The sequence below is a fragment of the Festucalex cinctus genome, chromosome 9 (genome assembly GCF_051991245.1).
Source record: "Festucalex cinctus isolate MCC-2025b chromosome 9, RoL_Fcin_1.0, whole genome shotgun sequence".
NCBI lineage: Eukaryota > Metazoa > Chordata > Actinopteri > Syngnathiformes > Syngnathidae > Festucalex > Festucalex cinctus.
The window spans coordinates 15,606,426-15,627,048 of NC_135419.1; the positions used below are offsets into that span (position 1 = coordinate 15,606,426).

At 40.4% G+C, this 20,623-nt stretch overlaps 1 protein-coding gene across 2 annotated transcripts in view; it reads right to left on the bottom strand.

Annotated features, from left to right (window-relative positions):
• The window catches only part of pdgfc (platelet derived growth factor c), a 46,032-nt gene extending 27,525 nt beyond the window's left edge, over positions 1 to 18,507 (bottom strand). Inside the window, exons 1-2 of one of the 2 annotated variants that reach the window (XM_077532301.1) lie at positions 17,989 to 18,507; positions 3,546 to 3,656 (exon numbers count right to left, since the gene is read on the bottom strand). In XM_077532301.1, coding sequence (XP_077388427.1) covers positions 3,546 to 3,656; positions 17,989 to 18,103 — 226 coding nt within the window. In that variant the 5' untranslated portion in view covers positions 18,104 to 18,507. The remainder of the gene's footprint in view (positions 1 to 3,545; positions 3,657 to 17,988) is intronic. The other variant, XM_077532303.1, reaches the window with a different exon arrangement.
• Between the last annotated feature and the right edge of the window lie 2,116 nt (positions 18,508 to 20,623).

The window sequence follows — 20,623 nt, forward strand, 5'->3', positions numbered from 1 at the left end:
TAGGCCTATTCATTAGGGACACTTGAACACTAAAATTGCGATTCAATACTCAAATTATAGCCTAATGAGGTCCAGTTCAAAAGTTGGAAAAATCAGCTCTTATATGTTTTATTTCGGTTGTTGTAGTTAGCGTTAATGGTTAACTTTTACTTTTATTTATGTGATGCGGTTAAAGTTTTTCCCGCAGAGAGAAGAAATCAAATTTTAGAATTCTAAAAAAAAAAGAAAAAAAAAAAAAAAAGAAAAAGAAAAAAAAGTTAACAACTAAAATATATTAAAATAGTCAAATAAATAACAGTTAAAATTTCTTTTATTTATTTGATGCGATTTGGGGTTTTTTCAAGTCCCACAGAGAAAAGAAATCCAATTTAAGCATTGTAAAAAAGAGAAAACAATAAATGAGAAACTGATAAATGAACCTAAAAACAAGACAAAAAGTATTTAAAAATAATTTAGATTAATTAATAATACTAAAATAATTTAAAGCAAAAAATAAATAAACAAAATATCAAAACAACTCAAATTAAATGAAGTAATTAAAAACAAAGCACAAATTTAAAATAAATAAATAAAATAAAATTGATTTTGACACATTTTAAAATAAAAGTGAACAAAAAAACTATAAAATTAAAACTGGCAATAAGATTAAAAAAATAAAAAAATAAAATAAAAAATATATATATATATATATATATACGGTCTAATTTATTTCTTTGCTGTATTTTGTTTGATTGTGCTGTAAATGTTTTTTTTATTTTAACTTATTTTTTATTTATTTAATTTATATGTATATGTATATGTATATATATATATATATATATATATATATATATATATATATATATATATATATATCCATCCATCCATCCATCCATTTTCTTGACCGCTTATTCCTCACAAGGGTCGCGGGGGCTGCTGGCGCCTATCTCAGCTGGCTCTGGGCAGTAGGCGGGGAACACCCTGGACTGGTTGCCAGCCAATCGCAGGGCACACAGAGACAAACAATCATCCACACTCACACGCACACCTAGGGACAATTCGGAGCGCCCAATTAACCTGCCATGCATGTCTTTGGAATGTGGGAGGAGACCGGAGTACCCGGAGAAGACCCACGCGGGCACGGGGAGAACATGCAAACTCCACCCAGGAAGGTCCGAGCCTGGACTCGAACCGGAGACTATATATATATATATATATATATATATATATATATATATATATATATATATATATATATATATATACACAAGTTAAAATAAAAAAACATTTACAGCACAATCAAACAAAATACAGCAAAGAAATAAATTAGATATACTAAAAATAAAATACATAATAAATGGTAAAAACAATTAAAGAATCAACAATAAAAACGATTGGATGTGGAGTGTGATTCTCAATGTGTTAGACAACATTGCAAAACATGACTCATGTGAAAGAATGTTAAGGCATCACAATATTGAAAAGTCATAAAAAAAAAAAAAAGTAAAAGGAAATACTGTCCAGTCTTTCATTCCGCTATGTAATCCAAATAGGACATTTCTAAGTGAATATAAAGCCTTGGAAACATCTCCATGGAGACAACATTGTCCCCTTAGCTGGACACAGCTGCCAAATGGGCCACTTTGAAGTCGCATCTGTAAGCGGTCGCACGACAGGAGAAATTTTTAGCCGTTGGATTGGATTGTGGCTTGGCCGGACTGGAAGCGTCCACAGCAGAGGCAGCCATTAGGACTGCTGAGAGGATGATTGCAGGACCGGAGGAGTGAGCGACTTTTACAGGCAGTTTGAAACTGCAATTTCTTCACTTCCTGTATGTGGAACACCCAAGCGTCCCAATACTATTGTCCATCAAATACATGAAATTTCCCATTCTTTTGCAGTGTAAAGGTGCTGTTAAAAGTGCTGCCTAACAGGCTAGCGAACCAGCATGGAGAAGGTGTTAAACTTGTCACCTTCATCATCATCCTACGCTTCTTCCCTCCTCCACTTTCTCCTTGCAGCTGCCTCTAATGAGGGCGTTTGGCGGGAGCCGCGCCAGCTAACGAGACGGCGTTGACGAGGTTTGTTAAAGTCCATCTTTCACTTTGTGCCTCACTCAGCCAAAACACACACCTGTTGACAGCAACTTTTTTTTTTTTCAGCTTCTATTCAAATTCTTTTTTTTTTTTTTTCTTCAACATGGTTGGAGGCGTCCTGCTGCTGATGGATTTTGTCAGGAGGACGCTTGACGTGTTCGCACTCGCGCTCACCGTGGCTGCCGCCAACATTTATGGCATGTTAGTATAGTGCTTAGCAAATGCAATAGACCACCAGTCAAAGGTGAATGATGAAACACTTTATTGCATCCTCTTTCAACATCCGTAACTTGGTAAAAAGTAGCACTTTAAAGATCACCTTGCGCATGGCAAACTGCCTTTACAGCGTTTTATAGGTGTTTTTATTGATCAACATTGTTATGTGCTGAGGTTGGATCCCAAAAAAATGCAGACACAAATAAGATTTTAACTATTTATTCACATCGAGAAGCGTGGAACAAACTTGACTAGACGAGAAACAATGAGAGTTGCACAGAGAGACAAAAGTAATAATCTGACCAAAACACACTTCTCAGACAGGCTTATATAGACAGCGAATCAATCTGATTGGCTGTTGACTAGATAAAGAGATTAAAGATTCCTGACATCACATAGCTTCTGACATCACATAGTTAGTGTCTTACCAGTTGAAAATAGATGCTGGTTACATCAGTTCAAAACAGACACTTGACCTCACGGTCATGACCCGAACATAACCCTGGCCCCAAATAACACACAGGCAAAACACGGTCATGACAGTAAGCATAACCCTTGCATGACCCTAGTCATGACAGTACTAAATATTACCCTTGCATGACCCTAGTCATGACAGTAAACATAACACTTGCATGACCCTAGTCATGACAGTACTAAACATTACCCTTGCATGACCCTAGTCATCACAGTAAGCATAACCCTTGCGTGACCCTAGTCATGACAGCATAAGCACAACCCTTGCATGACCCTAGTCATAACAACCACCACCACCACCAAAAAAAAGCATCCAGCATTATAAAGGGCTTTAATGGAAATCGTTTCAAATTTTGCCAAAGAGGCATACCAAATGCTAGTCTGATAAACTCATGTGCAATGCTCGATTGAAAAATGCATTACACCTTTTGTCATTACTAAACTATCCAGGACCATCAAGTGTTTTAATGTGGACCATTTCAATTTCAGTTACCTTGGAAAAGTCCTCATTAAAGAATACTTTATGATGACTGGTTTTCACGCCAGAAAGCTGAATGGGTAGTGCTCAACAAGTGCATTAAACCACCACCACTTAGAAAGTATCAGCATCATAAAATGCTTTAATGCGAACTGTTTCATCGAAAGTAAGCTCAGGAAAAGAAGCACAATGAAGGTACATTTTGGTCCCGCAGGCTGAACGTACGGTGCTCAGAAAGTTCATTAGACCACCACCACCAATAGCGCATCCAGAATCATGAAGCACTTTTAAAAAAGGCTCACCTGTTCTCTGGGTTAGGTCACGTGACGTTCGCAATGCGAGCCCGAGGGCACTTGTGACATCATTTTCAGTCAACAGCAGAGGACGACGGTATTTGCCAAAATGGCGGCCCCCTGAATATGGATGAAAATGGATGGATTAAGGTAACCATTGGTGTGCTTCTTATTCCAAGTTCACTGAAATTGACCGCATTACAGCTTATTTTGATGCTGATGTTCACTGTATTGAGTTGTGGCAGTCTAATGCACTTTTTAAAAAGGGAACTAAATGCAAAAAATGTTATAATGCTGCATGTGTGGAATAAGAATTAAGCAGATTAAGTCTGTCATACTGAATATACAGTGCTCAACAAACGTATTACACCACCTGTCCTAAAGAGACCTCCAGCATTATGAAGCGCTTAATGCACACCATTTCGAGTTCGGCAAACCTGCGGTGTTTCACGAGTGTTCTGAGTTCTCCCTGGTTAAAAGGAGGCCCAAAGCAATAGTGTGTGATTAACCTCACTTGTGCACTAAAGACTTCTGTGGGATTTAAATCGATTTGAATCTGGAAAATTTATTTATAAACGAACATAAATGTTCTTGTACTTAACTGCTGATGTTCATTTGCGTCTGACGTGGATGACATCATGACCGTTATCATAATGAGCCCACTTATTATTATGAGCCTTTAGGTACTTTGGAAGATTACTGCAGGAGCCATTGAAAGGTTCAAGGCTTTTAAATACAAGTGGCCTTTGTGAATGTAAAGTGCTAACGAGCAAACAATAGCATAGAATTATTGTATACAACTGCGTAGATGTTATCTTGCTTCGCAAAGCATGAGTCAGCATGCAGCATGGTTACATATTTCACAGAGTAAAAAAAAAAAAATGCATAATCGACTTGCCCCTAGCTGAGCTCATTAGCATACATATGAAGGCACGCTTGTTTTGTGACGCGTTTAGTAGTGATCAATCACTGCCCTGGTGGAGACGTGGCAAAGACGCTCCACGTTAGCCTGAAGCTAATTGAGCTACGCTTCATAAATCCTATATATTCATCAGCAATATATTGTAGCATTATCAATCTGGTGACACTATTAATTGGTCAACCTGACTGCCTCGTTCACACTTGATTTATACTTCACAGATGGTCCATTACTTCCAGTCGAAAGCGTGTCTGATATCCTGCAATCACATATTTGCACCATCGAATCACTTTTGAACTTGTTCGGATGTGTGACGCATGACTGACTTCTTCGAATGTGACACACCTTGATCACATTTCCTGTGCGTCGTCGAGAAACACAGTCGGGTGGTGTGTGAATAATCATCTGTATTTACTTAGCAATGAAAAGGAGACACATTTTTATCCAAGAAGAGACTGGGGGGCAGCTGCAGAGAAATTGTGAGACCATGGAGTCGATGGAACCGTCGCAAACACAGTGGAGAATGAGTGTCTATTGTATTAACTCCCATGGTGAGGAGACCCATTTTCATCGAAAAGCAGACTGCTGGCCTGCTGCAGCAAAGTGGAGACTATGGAGTCTCAGGTCACAGTGACAGGATGGGGTTAGCAAGAAGTGACACGTGCTAACAAATAACAATAGAGGGAAATGAGAGTCTTGTTTATTCCCTTCTCTACAGCAAGGAAACAAATTTTATCCAAGAAGAGACTGTGGGCCAGCTGCATCAAAATTAGGATACCATAGAGTCAGTGCATCTGTTGCAAACACAATGGAGAAAGCTTTTCTCTAGTATTGACTTTTCATGGTGAGGATGCCCATTTTCATCCAAGAGGAGATTGCGAGCCATTTGCAGCAAAGTGGAGACTATGGAGTCTCAGGTTGCAGTGACGGAAAGCTGAGTGGATAGTTGAGCTTAGTAAGGAATGACACGTTCTAACAAACGACAATGGAAGGAAATGTGAATCTCCTGTATTTACTTGTCCTCGGTAAGGACAAACATTTTTATCAAAGAGCAGACTGCGGGCAAGCTGCAGGAAAATTGGGAGACTGTGGAGTAGCACTGGAGAACCATGGTCTACTGCATTTCCTTTTTCACAGTAAGACAATATTTTTATGTGCGGGGAGAAAAACAGCCTGCTGCAGCAAAGTGGACATTGTGGAGTCTAAAGGCACAGCAACAGGCTAAGCTAATGTTAGCAAGGGACAATACTTGCTGATTATTTACTTAAGTGGAGTCCTGCCTGGCTAAACCTAACCAGGAAGTTGCCTGCTAAGCTAACTATCATACTATCTGATCAAACAAACAAAATTAGTGCACTTTTTTTTTTTTGGTGACATTAAATCGTCATCCAATCACCTCCCCACAAGCGTCTGCCCTTTTTCAAACAGTTTCCAGGACCTCTTCCCCACACGGATTTGTCAAACAAGCTCTTTAGTGCAAAACCATCTGCTACATTCGAGGGGTCTCACTTTCATACAAAACTGAAGTACGATTTGATTAAAAACAGGCTGCCGCACAGCCGGATGAGACTACACACACACAGCGGCTAACAGCTAATGTGGGTCGTGGTAATAGATACCCCCACCCACAGAGTTAGTGGGGGTTGGAGGGTTCCCAAGTCGTGAAGCATATTCATCCCTCAGTGAAAACAACTTTGGGAAAGCCTTACATTCTTTAAATAGCGAGTACGATCGGGTTCCCGTGGCGTGGCGGCGCGTATCGCTACTCACCATGTGTCAGGTGACATCATCCACTACTGGGACAGGTGCATTGTTTAATTTAAAAAGCTCCTGGTCACATTTAAATGTTTTAAACGAGTCTAATTGCCCAGCGGTGTGGAGACTGTGGAGTCCAAACATCGGTAGATCAAGACACACTTACAGACAACAACAACAGAGGAGAACGAAGGTGTCTATGGTTGTGGCAGTCTGGTCTAGACAGTTCCCAACCTTGCACTAGCCTGGTCTAATCTAGTCCTAGTCCAAGACTAGTCTTTAAAAAAAAAAAAAAAAAAAGGTCTGTTGCTAGCCCGGCTCTCCTTTGTACTGGTCTTCATCTAGTCTGGTCCAGCCTACTACGACTCTGTTTTTAGTCTCAAACTCGTAGGGACCGGTTGCTAGGCATACTTAGCTGCTGGTACTTCCTAGTCTAGTTAGAACGATCTTAGCCTGGTTCTCAACCAGCCCTAGTCTGGCACTAGGCTCAGACAAGTCCGGTGTGAGTCTGGCGTCTGAAGTCTCAAACTAGAGTCTAGCCTGCTTCTACAGTAGTCTGGGTCTAGCTGGTGTTTGGCTGGGTCAAGCGTGGCACCAAGTATGATCTGAACTTACATTGAGTCTGGTACTCGCCTGAGTCTAGTCTGGTTATAACTTGGAGCTAACCTGGTCTTATTCTGGTACTAGACTAGTCCTAGCCTACATTTAGCCTTGTTCATGCCTGGTAAGTAATGTGGCATAAGTCTCGTTGTAGTCTACTACTAGCCTGGTCTTAGTCTGGTACAAGTCTAAAACCAGTTGGTATACAAGCCTGGTTATAGTTGGGGTCTAACCTTGTTGGGTCTGTTTTAAGTCTGGTCTTTGTACATTCTGGTCTTGATTGTGGTAATGCAGTACTACGTAGCGTTTTTTTTTTTTTTTGCGGTCTGATGAAGGACAGACGTGCTCCCCCCACCCCAACACCCAAAGCCTTACGTTCTTGTCATCTATCAAGTGAGGCTTGTTGATGATTTATGGTGTGTTTATATGACAATATTTCAAGTTCAAAACAGATTCTGACAACAAAGCTTAAATAGAATGGACAAGCGTTATCCTAGTAACTCATTATTCTTCAAAGTGAGTCTTTACTCCAACACGTCTTGGTTGTGTTGCCCTTGAAATGTGAAGATTCCTATCACATCTGCCCCGAGGTGTCAAATGCATGCAGCTGTTCATGCGTGGCCGCGCAAGCTAAAATTAGCGGCAGCGCTCCCATAAGCGTAAAATGTGCCGCAATGCTTTAGTGTAGTCGCACACATTCAGGAGCTTTGGCACAACAGTGACGAGGAATTTTCTGTCAGCTTTACAATTGTTTGTTTGTCACCCATGAGACAGCTCTTTGGTTTTAATGTCGGTTCACAAGTTGAAATCTAAAATCTAACACTACGTGTAAATCCAGAAATTTAAGTAGTTCCAATTCTTTCTTGGTTAAATAAAACATTAGAATGTGCACGATTACTGGATTAGTACATTATGTTATAGAATATATATATAAACATACAGGGCGGCACGGTAGTCGAGTGGTTAGCACGTCCGCTTCCCAGTTCTGAGGTCTCCGGTTCGAGTCCAGGCTCGGACCTTCCTGGGTGGAGTTTGCATGTTCTTCCCGTGCCCGCGTGGGTCTTCTCCGGGTACTCCGGTCTCCTCCCACATTCCAAAGACATGCATGGCAGGTTAATTGGGCGCTCTGAATTGTCCCTAGGTGTGCGTGTGAGTGTGGATGGTTGTTTGTCTCTGTGTGCCCTGCGATTGGTTGGCAACCAGTCCAGGGTGTCCCCCGCCTACTGCCCAGAGCCAGCTGAGATAGGCGCCAGCAGCCCCTGCGACCCTTGTGAGGAATAAGCGGTCAAGAAAATGGATGGATGGATATAAACATACATATAACATGGAAAAAAAAAACATTTTTAAAAAACTAATTGAAGCTAAAATAAAGTCAACAAATATATGATACATCAAAAAGCTTATATGAAATACAATAAAAATAAAAACGTATTTAAAATACAAAAAAAATAAAAAAATAAAAAACATAATTAAAATAAAATAAAAATAAAATAAAACTAACAACTAAAGAAACAGTATATGAACTAAATATACAAAATGATGATTAAAATGACTAAATAAAAAATAATTAAAAATTATATCAAAATGTAAATCATAAACAACTACAAATAAAATGAAAAACAATTACAAAAAAATAAAGTAATGCATTAATTAAAATATATAAGGACTTTAAAAATAAATCAATTAAACAATCTATTAATGCAAATAAAATACACATTAAAACAATGTGGAAATCAAAATAATCTAAATTTAAAAACACATTACTCCAAATAAAATACAATTGAAATTCAAGTCATTTTGTTTAAAATTAAAACTAAGAAAATCAATAAGTATAAATAAAAGTGCAACTACACACAGTTCAAAATGAAAAACATACAATTTAATAATACATAAATTACTATTTCATAAGTGAAACATTTACATATTCCTCAACAATAATCAAATTTCACATGGAAATACAAGATATATTGTTATAATGTGACATGTCATTATTGATTTATAGTGATTAATTGTGGATAAGAGGTTTCAAAATAATATTTATATTATATTTTTGTTTGTATAAAATTTTTGGATGGCCATCTTTCAAATTAAGGAACAGAGATTTTGTCATAGTTAAATGTTTTTACAACTGCAACTTCATTTTTTCATGGAGCCACTTGACAATGTCTGCGATGGGAATTGCATGAATTCAAGGATGTTCCTCTGGCATTGGTGCATTTCAATAGCTGGACTGCAGAGATCTGTTTAGTCTAGTTTGCGCCTCGGGACAACACAGGACACAAGTGTGGGATTCTTCCCACCGAGGTGACGAGATGCCCTCCCGAGACGCCGGCCAAGGTCAACTCCCGGACGAGGAAGTGTGGGGCAGAATTCCGAGGAGTGAGGTCTCGGTCACGGTGAAAGCAGTGTTGTGCTCTGGCGACCCATCAAAACCACCCGCTTGATGCAACAAGGAAAGCTTTGTAACTCAACACTTGACTTGACATGCACACTTTAAAAAAAAAAAAAAAAAAAAAAAATACTTTTCTGTGAAGCACCTTAAATAATCAGGTTACAACTAGGGTAGAACTGGACTAGACACCACCGGTTAAAGACCAGAATAGTAGCAGAATTCAAGGATGCTAGTACCAGGCAAGTGCCAGCTAGTAACAGACTACTGCGTGTTTTGTTTTTTTGGTTGTTTGCTCTTATGGTCTACTCTGGAATTTATATAGTAGTTGTCAAAACACTTTGTAAACACTTGTTTTTAAAGGTGCTATAAAAGTAAAGCTTTTTATTACTACTGGGCTAGTACAGGAATAAAAAACAGACGAGTAACAGGATACCAGACTAGTTCAAGAGTAGAACCAGGCTAAAATCAGATTCAATTAGGTTAATCACAGAGTACCAAACTAGAAACAGACCAGCACCAGATGAAAGTCAGAATAAAACCAGATTCGGACCAGATGACAGATTTCTACCAGTCAAGAACCAGATCAGTACCATAATACAACTGTGTTAGTAACAGACTAGTGTCAGAACCAGGCTAATACGAGATTTGCACTAGCTTTAGACCCATACAAGAGACAGAGTAGTACCAAATAAGGTCCAGACTAGTAATGGATGGCAACCAGTATAGTTTAAGACAGGTGCCAGACTAGTACCAGACGACTATCAGACACGTATGAGACTAGTACCTGACTAGAACTAGATGACGACCAAGTACCAGATCAGACCCAGACTAGTAGCCTACAACTGCTGAAGGGAGGCTAGCTCAAAACTAGTACCAGACTAGTAATAGATGAGCCAGACTCGACACAGAGTACTACCATACTAGACCCTGCCTAGCTCAAGCCTAGTTCCATATTGAAACTAGACTACTACCAGGTTAGTAGTAGGACAGAACTAGTTAAGTATGAGACTATTTCAAAACAAAGTACCATATTTTAATTAGACTACAAAAGCACAACCAGGCTGGCTATTTTCAGACCAGAATCACACTACTTAGACCAGACTAGTAGCAAATTAGACCAGATTAATTTGAATCTATACGAGACAAGTAACAGACCACTACCAACCTAGAACCGGACGACTATCAGTTTGAACGAGATTAGTTAGGAACTAGTACAAGACTATAACCCGATTACTACCAGAGACTAGAAGACCAGATTCAAACTAGTACCGTGCTAGAGCCAGACTACTACCATGCTAGAGCCTTTCTAGGACCAAACAAGTACTAGACTACAACCAGGTTAGAACCAGGCAAGTATCAGGCTAGAAGCAATCTGTTAATAGTCTAGAAGCAGCTCTTTCATACATTTGGCACATCATAATGAACATGATTTATAAGTATTTCTGTGGTGTGTTTATTTAATCAGTCATAAAATCTCATTTGAGTTTCAACCAGTTTGTTCTTGTCTACTTTTTCTTCCCCAACAACCATCATTTCCCGCTAGCGTGCTCTTAAAAGTGTGTCAAAATGGTCACCGGAAGCGTTTTACGTAAGTGGCGATACGTTGTGCAAGATGTTGTACAAACAGGCTAGCATTAGAGAGAAATTAGCGGACAAAAGCATCAAATTACAGCACGGGAGCAGGTCAGGACGACGAGCGAACACAAAGACGGAGAAAGGAGGAAGCACACAAGCACGTGGTGATTGACAGCTATGTGCTCTGACAAGCAGGCCTGACTGACTGCAGGGAGGCTTCGATGCTCCGTCTTTGATTTGGGTTTTGCCAGTGAAAAGCTCATTTCTCATTTGCATACGGATGTTGGAACAAACGGTCAGCAATACATGTAAACAATATCGTAGCACCCACCAGCATAAATTCTTAATCCGTTGCGGAAAAATGCCCGATATTACTTCATCTATTAAGTCAATTACAGTAGTTGTGAAAGTTGTCTTTGTTTCTGTATGACAGCTTTATAGTGCCCCCCGGTGGCTAAGTCACATACCAGAAAGAGACACAATAAAGCACAAAATTGTCCTGTGAAAATATTAATGTCAAATATAAATATCAAAATGGTTTCTCTTTGCAACTAGTTTAAACAGCTCGTAAAATAAATTTATCTTTAATTTTAGAAATATATTTTTGATTCAACATGACAAAATTGTGTTTCAAAGATATCCCAAAATTTAAAGGATAATTAGCACTATAATGACTGTATGAATCCTTTAATTATTGTTTCTTAAACAATAATTATTGTTTGTAAACTGTATGTGAAAACTACATGAATACCAGATGATATGTGTAACCAACATGAAAAACAGAGAACTATGGGTGGGCATACAAACAAGATAATGACCCAAATCTCACTGCCATCATGACCGAGAAGATGATCAGGGAGGATAAAAGATATCCTAAACTTTATAGCATACATTTTACCTTTAAGAAGATTACAGGAAGTAGTAACCCCCCAAAAACTAACAAGTGAACGCATCTGTGACAATCATCATCCTAACAGAAGCTTGAGTATTTCCCGGGGGCGGGATATTGCCGCTATGTCTTTGCCAAGCAAAGTGTCTTTATCAGTCGTAAGATGTTATTGTTCCCAGTCAAGGGTGGCGGAAATGAGGAGGCAAACTACATCCGTGCCCGGGCTCAAGCGATAACCGGCACCAAAAAGGAGGCGGGCCACAAAGTGCCACATATTATTTCATGACATCATTTATCCCGCTTATTGTTTTGGCCCGAGTGCCGCTTTCCTCACCGACAGCCGCCCTGCCTGCGAGCTATTTATATAAATGCTGTGCTGAGTCAGTGCATTCTGCACGCTCAGTGCAGAAGGTAGGGTAGGATCGTTATGACTGATAGTTGGGAAGTTTGTCCTGCAGGAGTTGCCGTATCACTTTTCAAATCTAATCATTTTTCAACCTGTGTTTGGGTTTCCAACAAAAAGTTAGAATTTCAAATGGGCGTTTTAAGCCAGGGTTAGGTTTCACAGAAACGTTTCAAGCGCACCTACCTGTAGGTGGCGACATTCTCAGATCCTCCACCAGTAAGTTAGCAGTGACATCCAGACAGAATGAACGGCGGCCCAATGACAACCGAACACCTCTGCAGGACTTCAAAAGCACCAGCAGAAAAAGAAAAACACACCAACAACTGGCCTTGTGTTCTAGTCGCACATCTACTCCGTAAACAAACACAGCGTAGCTCAGCCTCTGATTAGTGCACGTCCTGGCTTAGCGGTACCCTTTTTGTTTGCAATCAAAACTTCTTTTGAAAGTAGAACCATTGCACTTGGAAAGCGTGGTGCCAAAATGACAAGCAGCAGGCCTTCCTGGGCAAACGCCGGCCAAATAAAACACCCCGCGGCCCCTCCTGTGCCGTTACGGGCAGGAGACGACAGGCGCAGAACACACTTGGACCTGTGTCCATACCTTTGCGTCTTTAGATGGGAGGATATTATTTCTCTTGATGATGTTTGTGCAGGATCAGATGGCTTTCAAAGAGAAACCTGATGGAAGTAGCCCATCGTTTTCATGTGCTAACATTATCTTTACAGCATCGATATAATTAACGCCAAATAAGGCAAGTAAGGACCGAAAAAGATACCTACCTACATTCCAAAGTACCTACAGATCTATTTACCTACTGATTACATTTAAACTACATAATAATATATACCTAGTACTACCTACCTACCAACCAACCGTACCTTTTAAAATATCTAACTACTCATCCATAGATACCGGTACTTAATAAAATACCAACCGAATAATACAAGTGCCTACTAGACTTTACACAGATCTGATTGGGCGGATTGGATCGACAGATATTTTGCATTTTATGTAAAATTGGCGATCGGCTGTAATTTCATAATTTCCCCATTGATCAATGATGTCATTGATTAGATCCACAAAACAACACAATCTCATTCACTTCACGAACAATTTAACAATCTGTTGCTTTTTTTCCCCCAATTCTTTTAAAATATGTTTTTTTAATTTGAGTTTTATATGGAGTGAGGGTGATTGTGTTTTTTTTTTGTTTGTTTTTTTGCATCCCTTGAATTTTTATTAGCATTTTGGGAGAATTTTTAGCGTTTAATTGTTTTTTTTCCCCATTTTTTTCCCTATTTGTAGGACTGGCAAATAGCAAGGGTCGAAAGTACTTTAAATAAACAAGTTATTTAAACAGATACAGTATGTTCATCCTTCTTCGGAATGGTGATAGGTCATCGTTATTATTATTATTATTATTATTATTATTATTATTATTATTATTATTATTTTTAATCCTTTAAATTCGTTGGTTGGTGATTGGCTCTAAAAATCCTAATTGTGTAAAGCCTACCTACCTTACTAATAAAGTGTCTCGAGTACGAACCTAACGAAGAGAGTATCTACCTACACGTAGCTACCAAACAAACTGCCTACAGTATTCGCAAAGTGCCTACCTACTGAACAAAGTATTTACCCAACTACGACATAATCCACAGTTTACCGATTTATGTACCTATCAACCTACCTGCCATGTCTCAAATGTACCATGCCTATACTCCCCCTCCACTCACTTACCGTCTATCCTATGAGACTAAACCGTGAGCCCTGGAACGTATATTTAGAGACTTGCATTTACTCAACTAGTACCAGACATTCCCTAAGAGACAGGTTCTCTTTGGCTCTGATGCCTCAATTCCACTTTCCCCGGCCACCCAAGACTTGGACGCGATCCAACATCCAATCACGACATTTACATCTGGAAACCCCGGGACCCTGATGATGTGTGCCCGCAGCACCCCCACTTTCAAAATGTCACTATATGTTCATTCCAAACAGCCACCCACTTTTCACATTTTCTTTAGACTACTCTAACATAAGAACGTATTTGTCCCCATGGTAATCTAATGAATGCACAATATGCCTCTTTATCTTTAACCCCACCCTCCTATATGAGTTTTTTTTTTTTCTCCACCCCGCCGCCGTAAGGCTTGTGGGTGACCCCGCTCACCCCCTGCCTGTCACTCTCCCAGTTTAATCTGGTAATCTGGAGCGGAACAGCGGCCTCTATGATCACTGGCGGGTCGGGTTCGGCGCACGCATACCTTCCTCCGGCGGTGCTCAAGGAGGGGGGGGGGGGTACGTGGGAGTATTTATGGAGGTAATCCGCATCTCCGACGAGGGTTTGTTACTAATAAGATCAGGGCCAAGGGGGATGGCGCGTACGGGTGGGCTCGGGCATGGAGAAACGTGGCCTTGTACGGGAACGTTAACCGGGAACACTTAACTCCCATCTCAAGACTTCACAAATCTGAGATTAATCTACAGATAGGGCAAGTATTCGGTGGGTATTGAGGAGAAATGCCCGATGTTTTACTTTTACATACCATGCGGTGGAAGAGTATTTCTAAAATTGGAGAAATGAAAGAATAATAATGAAAGAGATTAAGGGCAAAATGAATGACCATTTAATAAAACATCTATAGGACTGCTTGCCGACATTACCTACTGAATAACATGAAGTACTGACATACTAACTACCAGAGGTGGGCATTCCATCAGTACTGACGAAAGTTTTTCTGAAAAATGACAAATGATGATAAACTGACTGACTAAAACTGACGGATGCGGGTTTTCGTTACTAACAGGGTCAAGTACTGACGGACGTCTCAGTCCGTCACTGATGGACAGCTATTCTGATGACAAATGACGAATGACACGGACTGATGGAATTCTCACCTTTGTCTATCGTTTGTGATGACAGAAGCGTGGTTAAAAATACTTTTAAATCTCAAACCGTGGTAGGGTTTTTATTTCCTGGACCTGGATCTTCCATCTTTGCTGACATCAGGAGCGGCTGAGGGTTCAGTATCTTGCTTGAGGACACTTTGACATGATCACAAGGGCTGAAGATCGAACCCACAACCTTTGGGTTGGGAGACGTCCACTCTACCACCTGAGCCATGCCACGCAGACAAATTACAAATTAACCTTGGTTGCTTCAATATGTTTTGATTCAACAAGCAATAATATCTAGAGTTCGGTTAACTGGTAATGTTAGGGTGGTTAAGGTTATCATGTTTGTTAAAATAATGGATTAGGTTTGGCTTGGCTTGAGTTATAGTTAGGTGTTAGGGTAATCATGGTAAGGTTTTAGGGGTAGAGTTAATGATTGTGGTTGCCAAAAACCTCCAGTGTCGTAAATTTCAACACTAACTATACTCCCGAGACATATGCTATCCTTTAACGTCTACATTTCCATGCAGGGATGCCTCTGTCCAATCTCAAAGATCACAATCCAGCCATCTTTTTTAACTCATGGCTATCATTAAATCGAGCCAGGCAGCTGGCCTGCTGTTGGGATCGCCAAGCTTTAAATCAAATTAAAATACGATGTTGGAAGCGATTCTTTTTGTGTGTGGCGAGTAAAATGGAAAATTGTTACATCAGAAGGGCAACTCGACTGCAATCAGACCACAGACGAGGTCAGTTCGGGTTATGGCCGGAGGACGTCCTTTCGCTGTTAGCTCTGGTTTTTTGAGGCAAACACAAACAGAGTGTGTTTTTAAGCGCAGCTGTAGACGTCCTTTCAAGTCGTCTCACTTTAATACGCGTGAAACATTATAGCTGAACCGCGCCGCGCTCAGACCAACACGCCATGTGCAGTGCTTGTTATTGAAATATAATCATCAGCCACTGAGACCAAGAAAGTCTACCACTGCCATGCGGACAATTTCCCTTTTCTATTTAGTTTAAAAAAGACTGCCGGCAGCAGCATCCCTCAAAACAGAGTGCTGCCCTATAAGTAGCTGCTTCAACGTTTGCTATACATAACAGTGCAGCCATTTCTTCTTCTGGTGAGTAACAAGATGTTTGGACAAGGCAGTGAACGAGATTTGGAGTGAGTCGAGTTCAACTTGTTAAAAAACACCAAATCTGACAGATGCCCTTCCATCCTGGTCCTGTAAGTGGCAGTTCCACATAAAGGTTCTGAAAATGGACCAGTTTTTGATTTATTTTCTACAAAGTGTGATCAGATTGGTTATGTACAAAAATCTTCAATCAACTGAAATGGCCTGCCCACCAAATTACCACCACTCAAATGGACCGACTAAGCAGTCAATAACCAACCAAATGACTGGCCAAATAACAAAACAATAAAGCAAACACCTAGCCAGCCAACATATCAAACATAACATCCAACCAACAACTAAACCTAGCAACTTGCCAAACTTCCAGCCTACCAGCTCGTCAACCAATCACCCAAACAAGCTTGCCTTCAAATTAACCAGCCAGCCAGCAAACCAAGCATTCAAACAACCAAGAAATGACCTGGAAACCAGTATACGACCAACCAACTAAAATACTTATCAAACCTACCAACCATGCCCTGCGATTGGCTGGCAACCAGTCCAGGGTGTACCCCGCCTACTGCCCAAAGCCAGCTGAGACCAACCAACCAACCAACCAACCAACCAACCAACCAACCAACCTACCTACCTAATAGCAACAAGCAAGCTAGCCATCCATCCAATCCAAGAAACCAGTCAACCAGCCAGCCAGCAAATAAGCCAACCAACCTATCAAACATACCAACTAACAAACCAGCCAGCTAATGTGTCAGCTAACTAGCCAACCTGTCACGCCGCCACCGGCGTGACGGCCCATGCTTTTATTTTTGTGTCCATGTTTCCTGTCTTACCTTGAAATCCTAACTCTCCTCTCACCCCAGGTCACTTGCCCTTCCTGCCGCTCCCTAATTACCGATCCCCGCCCATGATTACCACCACCTGCCACCAATCAAGACACACAATAAAAGCCATCTGCATTCTCCCCTCCGTGCCGAAGTGTCACACATCTCAGTGCATGGAAGTGTCCCACAGTCCTCGAGTCCTCGTTCCCGCTGCCTTGTTGTTTTGCCTTGTTTTTGTGCCTTTTCCTCCCCAGCGGAGCGCCCTTAGTTACCCCTTGTGCCTTGAACCTTTTTTCCTCCCTAGCGGAGCGCTTTTTGTTGTCCCCTGTCCCTTTTGCCTGTTTTTTCCTCCCCAGTGGAGCGTTTTTAGTTCTCCACTTTTTGATTCCCCTTTCTCCTCTCAGGTTGAGAGGAGACAGCTGTTGGCCGGAAATAAACCTGTTACCTTTGTGGCCTACCTTTATCCTGCGTCTGAGTCCTACCTTTCCTCGTCGTGTCACAACCAAGCAACCAACTAGTCATCCAATGAGCCAGCCGGCCAACCAACAAACAAGCAACTTGACAATTTACCTTCCAACCAACCAACCAACCAACCGGTCATCTTGGAATTCAATATGGCGGATTTTAACCCTGCCTTTCATTCCATTGTAGTTTTCAATTGGCCATCTCTGTGCCATTTGTTCAGAAACGTCATTTTGGTTACCTTAAACATCTGTGAAACGCAATTGTTCTACTTGGATGACACGCTCAAGTGCATGGCACTCAATGGACAAAAAGATCCAGACTACCTAATCAAAGGTTGTACAAGACGCCTTGGTTTAGTAATTGTATGCTTCCAGGGGAGTGTGGGGGGGTTAACATGGAATTTTCGGGGTAAACTTTAAAAGGTAATTTCCATATCCTGCCTTGTTTGAAGTGAATGAAACGCACCCATTCATTGCAGGCAAACTCAAAAAAGATGTGCTTTTGAAAAAAAAAAAAAAAAACTGGCCATAAGCCCGGGAAGAATGAACATTTGTGTGCGCAGGGAAGAAGAAGAAGTAAAGGGACGCAAACTGACCGTTTTGCTCCTTGCCGCCTGGAGGGTGAAACTTGCTGACATGACTTGACTGAGCCTCCGAGCCACTTGGTTGCAGAAGCGACGCGAGAAGGATGAGGAATGATGGAGGGATCATTTGGATGAGTTGACAGGTGGTGGTGCGGCAGTGGGTTCCGGGGGGTGTGGGGGGGGCTAGGAGATCAGCAGGGGCACCGGTGCTGCTTCGGCGCACGGACGCGCGCTAGAATCCACATAATCTTCACCATCAATCCACCCGGAGGAAGGTGAAAAAGTTGTCCAAAAATGTGTAAATGAAAAGAAATTATTTATAAAAATCAACCAAGAGCGCGAATTGATTAGAAAAGTGAGTACAAATGGTTTAAATAAAAATAAAAAATAAAAAATAAAACAATCCGGAGATTAAAGTGACCTTGCGTAAAATTGCACGTAAAAAAGCGTCATTTCCCACTCGGGTTGGAGTTGTGCTGTAGTCCGTAAAAGTGGTCCTTCTGGGCTTTCTCGGTTTGTGTGCGAGACTGGCCGCTCAACAGGTGCTGGATAGAAAAAAAAAAGTTTGAGCCGGGAAGGAGGAGGCGGAGGAGGGAGGAAGAAGGAAGGAGGGAGGAACTCCCCCGGTATGTTAACTATTGCAGTGCTACGCGCAAGCAGGCAGAATTGCGCGTTCACCTCTATAGCGTCTCCAGGTGAGACAGATAATGAGGAAAATATGTGTTCAAATTTCTTACCAAATTACAACTTTTCCATTCATTAAAGTGATCATTTTGCCAGGCGGGCCCATTTTTCACTCAGAAAGCTTTAAACCCTAAGCTATTTTTCAGGCTTTTGCTCTATAATTACATAACCAAAATAAAAAGAGGTTATATCTCTCAACCACAAGGTCTATTTAAATAATTCTTGTGTCATAATAGAGGGAACACATTGAGATTTGTTCAAATGTGTAAATATCAGTACTGGTTAAAAGTAAATGAAGATGGCACACAGCACAAATGAGAATTAAATTCGTTGACGTTTGAGCTGTGTTTGAGGCATGTAAAAAATGGCTTATATAGTCTTGTAGCCCCGGTTATGCAGTTTAATTAGAAGTGCGACATCATATTCTTTCTTCTTCAAAGTCTGACAGGCCCCCAATTGGGGCGCTCAGGATTAAAGGGCTACTCATATGTTTTCATCAGGATTGAAACTATGTTGCACTTTAAATTTGATCAATTTGTTTTTGCGAAATCAGTATAAGCAATTAAATGTATATTTCAGTGATTGTCTGTGCCACAGGTCGTCTCAATGTCCATCCAAAAGAAGAGCTTTACCTTTGCTAAATATCTGAAAACTACGACCCATCGTCACCAAAATGTATATGCACATGCACTACCGCCCAAACGAAAGTCATCCATTCTCATGTCCACTTTAACCTGTAGAAATATCAAAACGATCGGCATAATATTCAAATTTGTGGAGGTGTAATAGCTTTTCCTCATAGGAGCTCACATTTAATGTAAAAACAAAACAAAACAAACAAACAAACAAACAAACAAACAAACAAAAATAAAAAAACACCCTGGTACCAATCAAGTATATGTTTTCACAGGTTGAAGCGGAAATGAAGGTTGAAGCCTTAGCATTGCATAGCATAGCATACCAAGACTGATATGGTCCCAAAATGCAACACTAAATTCTTTTTTTTAGCATACTGGTAATGACAAAACCAACTAAATATGATAGAAAGATGATTTGCAATTAAACTTTTTGTACTTGTAGATATTTATAGTTTGTTTCAGAGTTCCAATATAAAAATATGTGTACTTAGTATTGACATGACAGTTTAATCAATGAGTTGACTCTCTTTTCCATAAATATTTGCCTGCTAATGACTTTATGTTTATGCTTTATAGTCCAAATAAAGCATGATTCATCCTATCAAGATGTGCCCCTGGTGGAGGTTCCAACCTCAGAGTTGTTGTTTAGACACTTGATTGGAGATGAAACGTAACATTTAAGCTTCTACGTGACTGCGTGGAAAGACAATTTTGTTTTTTAGAACCATCTTCACTTTGTCAGATCAAAGCGCTCAACTGCTGTTCCCAATTTCCTCCCCTGTTCTACCTCATCAACTCAGTTTCATCCTATTGTTGGCCCGACAGGAGATGCCACCATGTTTACTTGCTCACCATCGAGATGATGGAGACATATTGAAGGCATTGAGGCGGTTGCGTAAGTCAATATTGCAGCCATTCCACCTTCAGATAGCTCAGACTATCACCTCAAGAAAGGTTGTATAATACTCTGCGTTATCCACCAGATGGCACTGTCCTGAAAAAAGCTCCTTACTTGCAGCTTGTTTTCATAAATAATACTTAGTTGGCATACTATAACTTTAAACAAATTTTTGAACCTGTTTTTAAATAGGATATAATATTGTACTTTATAATAACAAACAGTAATGAAAAATGTCAATAGATTGTAAAGAATTGAACAGGTTTTGCCGTAGTTTTGCTTCAATACAATGGACATTGTGATTGTGCTGCTTCTTCTGGTGTGTGCACCTTGGCCACCTGGGGGCAGTATAGCCTAATACAGACAGAGACACACACAAAGAAGACTTTCACAAATAAAGAATATTTGCTGTATTTGTCATATTGTC